This window comes from Mastomys coucha, unplaced genomic scaffold (assembly GCF_008632895.1).
Source record: "Mastomys coucha isolate ucsf_1 unplaced genomic scaffold, UCSF_Mcou_1 pScaffold11, whole genome shotgun sequence".
Lineage (NCBI taxonomy): Eukaryota > Metazoa > Chordata > Mammalia > Rodentia > Muridae > Mastomys > Mastomys coucha.
In genome coordinates this window covers 13,163,905-13,169,402 of record NW_022196893.1, presented here as the reverse complement: position 1 = coordinate 13,169,402, position 5,498 = coordinate 13,163,905, and the positions used below count along the sequence as shown (strand labels likewise).

General features: G+C 50.3%; 1 protein-coding gene across 2 annotated transcripts in view; it reads left to right on the top strand.

The window, feature by feature from the left end:
- Window positions 1–1,558: 1,558 nt before the first annotated feature.
- Window positions 1,559–5,498, top strand: part of LOC116076713 (cytochrome P450 2D1-like) — a 24,153-nt gene continuing 20,213 nt past the window's right edge. The window contains exons 1-6 of one of the 2 annotated variants that reach the window (XM_031350534.1): window positions 1,559–1,816; window positions 3,509–3,680; window positions 3,950–4,102; window positions 4,192–4,352; window positions 4,992–5,168; window positions 5,352–5,493. In XM_031350534.1, the coding sequence (XP_031206394.1) occupies window positions 1,628–1,816; window positions 3,509–3,680; window positions 3,950–4,102; window positions 4,192–4,352; window positions 4,992–5,168; window positions 5,352–5,493 (994 nt within the window). In that variant the 5' untranslated portion in view covers window positions 1,559–1,627. The remainder of the gene's footprint in view (window positions 1,817–3,508; window positions 3,681–3,949; window positions 4,103–4,191; window positions 4,353–4,991; window positions 5,169–5,351; window positions 5,494–5,498) is intronic. The other variant, XM_031350544.1, reaches the window with a different exon arrangement.

Here is a 5,498-nt window from a genome sequence, read left to right as displayed (position 1 = left end):
TCTATTGACATGTGTACAGAAAAATTGCAAACGTGGCAGCACTGCTGATGGTGCAGCAAGGCTTGATGGCCAGGGATTCAGTCCCTGCTTCCTGTTGTGGACATGGCACACCTGTCTGCTGGCATGACTATACAGACACCAGTCCCCCTAAAGTCACATGATCCCCACAGACCACAGTTGTTCACATGGCTGAGAAGACATGGAAGGGTCCTAGAGCAAACCAGGTAAACCCAGCAGCCTAAAGACAGTGACCTCAGCAAGTTGTCGCCCCAATTCCCTTCCTGACCATGATCCATCCTGGTGTTCTGCCTCCCATGCAGGTGTCCTTTCAGGCCAACTTGGGGCTTGAGAAAGATACATGGATCTGCTCCAAATTATTGTACCATTCTAGGGAACTGGGTTGGGCAGGGCCAAAAAGCATGGACAGGGAGACGAGGAGGAGGCTTAGAGGCTTCAGGGCAGCAACAAGCAGGGAGTCCCCCACAAGCTACAATTACACAGAGATGGTCAGATCAGGGGTAGCATGGTCAACAGAGAGGAGGACACCCATGTGTAGTCCTTGCTGTGTGGCTGCACAGTGTGCTCTCAGCTCAGCTCTGGCCTCCCTTCCACCAAACTGAAGGTGCAGTAGAAAGAGCCTGCCTGGATTCCTCAGGGACTTGCTACCTATCAAATATGCAGCTCAAGCATTGATTCTGTGGTTTGAGATTCCATAGGTACCAGCCCATGGTAAAACAACACAGTCCGACACAATGAGGGGTACAGTAACCATCCAGGTATGAACTAACCCTAGCCAGCTTCAGCCATCCTTTGCCCAAACTAAACTATCCCAAGGTTGCTGTCAAGAACCACAATCACCAATAAGCCACATCCAACTACCCAGGATGCTTAAAGAAAGATCTTTAAGAGGATCTTAAAGAAAGATCCTTTGATCTTCAGAGGTCTGGATCCCCAACAAGGACAGGGACTGAGCCTCTGCTTACTCTAGTGAATGGTGAGCTGCAATGTGTGGTGTACACTGCAGTGCCCAGCACACAAGTGCCATTTGTTAGATGGCTCAGGAGTCATCTTTCTTTTTTCCTCTCGGCTACTCACCCTGACCACAGGCCTCGGGCCTCCTTTACCCATAGGGACTCCAGCCTCTTTCTCTCAACTGCAGGCAACAGATTCCCATTGCTCACATACCCACAGAAGCCATTGACTGGATGCCAGGCCCCTCTCATGTCTTGCCAACAAAGTGTTTCATGAAGGGCTAGGAGGTCTCATTCCTCTCTGAGGCAATGTCCTCAAGCCCCCAACATTTGCATGTGTATTGTACCAGATGATTGTTCTGCACACAATGATCAGATCATCCATGTTGAAACAGGAGTCCACTACACATCTGCCTACGATGGTCAGCGAGCCAGAATCGGCATGCTCAGCTCCTGGAAGGGACTGAACATCACTGGCACCTCCCTACATTTGGACAAACAAAACACAGAATTGGGGCTGGCTGTAGAGGACAAAGGGCATCCCTGGACCTCCTTTATAAAGTGGCAAAATCCAAGCTTGGGGCTTCCTGATCCTAGGTGTTGTATTGAGTGTTATTCATTGGCCTCTGGGAAGCCTGGGCAGCAGTGGAGTAGCCATGGAGCTGCTTACTGGGACTGGCCTGTGGCCTGTGGCCATATTCACAGTCATCTTCATATTACTGATGGATCTGAGGCACCGGCGCCAGCGCTGGACTTCTCACTACCCACCAGGTCCTGTGCCATGGCCTGTGCTGGGTAACCTGTTCCAGGTGGACCTAGATAACATGCCATACAGCTTGTACAAGGTGAGTGACTAACCCTAACCTTCAGGATTAGGGTTAGGGTTAGGGTTAGGGTTAGGGTTAGGGTTAGGAGGATAGTAACTGAGGTTATGATGCCTGTACCAGGACATAGCTTGAGCCACACAGGTCAGACAGGGATCTGGGCCCCCAAGAGGGGACAGGCTTAGCAATGTTTTGGTGGCAGCCACTGGGAATTTCTAAGGCAAAAGTTTTGGGGGACAACATCCAGGAGGTGAAGCAAGAAATGACAGCAGCATTCACTCTGGGTTAGACAGGACAGCAGCTATAGAGATCCCAAGTCCCTTATGGTCCTGTCAATGACAAGGTCTTGGTTTCCTGGGAGGTCTAATGTACCATGTCAGTCATGACACTGAGTAGAGAGAGAGGCCGTGGCTGTAGGAATCTCTTGCGGCTGTGCTCTCTGGCTCACTGCCTATCTCGAGGAACCAGAGTTTCTTCAGGTATGTTGACATGCTAAATGACCCCAGGACAATTTTCTGGCTCTGGCAAAGTCACCACTGGAGTGTCACATCTACTATGATTCCTGTGCTGAAATGAAAAGACAAGATGCCACAGTGTGTCACGACCACCCTTGACCAGCAACACACTCTCGGGCTCTTCTCCAGCAGTTTATTCAGGAACCTTGAAGAATCTTCTGACCACGAGGAAAGCCAACCCACAGGTTAAATACTGTATGGTCAGCCACCCAGGTAAAGCCACATGGTCCTATCTAACAGGCCCACATAGCGGAAGCAAGCCAGTTGACTCAGCCCATAACCAAATAAGGAGTTGTTTACTTCAAGAATGCTCGTCATCAGACTGGCCAGGGGTGGCGGCCAGCACCATCTTTGAGGTGTGGCACTTCGCAGCTCTCCACAACAGTGGTAGGGATCCTCATGCTGGGGATGGAGCTCAGTGAAGAGCATTTTTATAGGACATATGAGGACCAAGGTTCAATAACAAGCAACACACACACAAATATACATGTAAACACACATACACACACACACAGATGGACACACATATGCATATGCACACACTTGTTCACATATACAAACATGCATAGGTAAACATATGCAAATATGCACATACCCACACAAAAACTGCCTGTGCATGCTCACACTTTTACAATTCTACTGACTGGTTTTGTCTGTCAACTTGACACAAGCTGGGGTTATCATAGAGAAAGGAGCCTCCCTTGAGGAAATGCCTCCATGAAATCCAGCTATAAGGCATTTTCTCAATTAGTGCTCAAGGATGGAAGGCTGGCGAGATGGCTCAGTGGGTAAGAGCACTGACTGCTCTTCTGAAGGCCCTGAGTTCCAGTCCCAGCGATCGAGGATAGGAGGGGCCATTGTGGATGGGGACATCCCTGGGCTGGGAATCTTGGGGTCTATAACAAAGCAAGCTGAGCAAGCCGTGGGAAGAAAGCCAGTAAGTAACATCCATCCGTGGCCTCTGCATCAGCTCTGGCTTCCTGACCTGCTTGAGTCCCTGTCCTGACTTTCTGTGATGATGTACAGCAATGTGGGAAGTGTAAGCTAAATTAACCCTTTCCTCCCCAAATTGCTTCTTGATCATGATGTTGGTGCAAGAATAGAAACCCTGACTAAGACACCAATGTTTGGGCAATAAGCCTGGTTCTAAGACCTATGGGGTCCTCCACTTCCTATGTGCTTTGTCCCTCTATTTCAGCTTCAAAACCGCTATGGTAACGTGTTCAGCCTGCAGATGGCTTGGAAGCCTATGGTTGTGATCAATGGACTGAAGGCAATGCAGAAAGTACTGGTGACCTTTGGAGAGGACACTTCTGACCGCCCTCCAGTGCCCATCTTTGAGTACCTGGGTTCAAAGCCTGGATCCCAAGGTAAAGGGCTGTGTGGAGGGGGGAGATGGCTTCAGAGCTGTGGCAATGAGCAGAGGAAGCATGGGGCATGAATGTTGGTGGGAATGTGGTCAAGCAATTCATGGATAAATTGCTGAAATCCAGGATGACTACCCGGAAGTCATGGGCAGGATGGTGGTAGCAAGGTTTTGGGAGGCTCATGGCTAGGACAGGACCCGGAAGGAAAGAGAATTGATGAAAACAGGAGAGCACAGCTAGGCACCCTTGGTTACACACAGATGTACCTACAGGTGTGATCCTTGCACCTTATGGGCCCGAGTGGCGAGAACAGAGGCGATTCTCTGTATCCACCCTGCGCAACTTTGGCCTGGGCAAGAAATCTCTGGAGCAGTGGGTGACCAAGGAGGCTGGCCACCTGTGTGATGCCTTCGCTGCCCAGGCTGGTAGGTCATGGGTGATGGATGTAGTTGGGCACAGGGAACATGGGCAGTTTATTGACTTGCTTACATCCTCACTCCATCAACACTCACAGGGCAGTCCATCAATCCCAGCACGTTGCTGAACAAAGCCGTGTGCAATGTGATCGCCTCTCTCATTTTCGCCCGTCGCTTTGAATATGAAGACCCTTACCTCATCAGGATGCTGAAAATACTGGAAGAAAGCATGACAGAAGTTGCAGGCTTCATTCCTGGGGTAGGAGGTTGAAGGCAGACTCCAGAGCCACTTCTGTGTGGTCCATCTTCCCTGGGGAAAGCTGTGTGCGAAGGCTCTGGGAGAGTCATTCTGGTCTTCATCTGAAGGAGGATATGCCTGTTGACAACTGTTCAATGACAGGAGGGGAGAAGTAGTCCAATATCATGACTTCTAGAAAGGGAGAGAACCTGGGCCCTCTGTTTGCATGGAACACACAATGCCTGTGGTTTTGGTCTGGGATAGAATATTCCTCTGTTCACCTGGGGTTGAGAGAGCCTTTAGTTGGCTCATGCAAATTAACAATTGAGGAGAAGGCAGGTGACAGGTGGGAACAAACAACCTCTGGTTCTGTTGTGAAGGAGGATGGCCACTGAGCCTGGTCCAGGTGGATACCGATCATCACTAGCACCGAGGGGCCAGCCAAATGAAATGGTGCGTGGGTAAGGAGTTTGCAAAGCAAGCCTGCCTACCCAAGTTTAGTGTCTTGGACCCGTGTAGGATAGAGACAATTGACTCTACAAACTGTCCGATCACTTGCTCACACATGCCATGGCACATGAGCCCTATACATGATCATGATTCACTAATAATTAATTTTATGCAGAGGAATCTCTGAACCTTCCTCTGTGTCTCCCACAGGTTCTTAACGCGTTCCCGATACTACTGCGCATCCCAGGGCTGGCTGACAAGGTCTTCCAAAGTCAGAAGACCTTCATGGCCATACTGGATAACCTGCTGACTGAGAATAGGACCACCTGGGACCCTGACCAGCCACCTCGAAATTTGACTGATGCCTTCCTGGCAGAGATAGAGAAGGTGATTGGCAGCTCCAAGAAATCTGGCAAGGCTCTGTGGGCTGGGCTCCTGTGAGCTATGAGGCATGAAGAGTGGGATCCTGTGTATCATCAAGTAACTCAGCACCTGGGCTGCCCTGGGGACAATTGGAGGTCATGTGGGACATCCTCTCCCTACTGAGCCTGTCCTTTCTGCCTGGCCCAGGCCAAGGGGAATCCTGAGAGCAGCTTCAATAATGAGAACCTGCGCATGGTAGTGATTGACCTGTTTGCTGCAGGGACGATGACCACCTCAACCACACTGACCTGGGCCCTGCTGCTCATGATCCTGCATCCGGATGTGCAGCGTGAG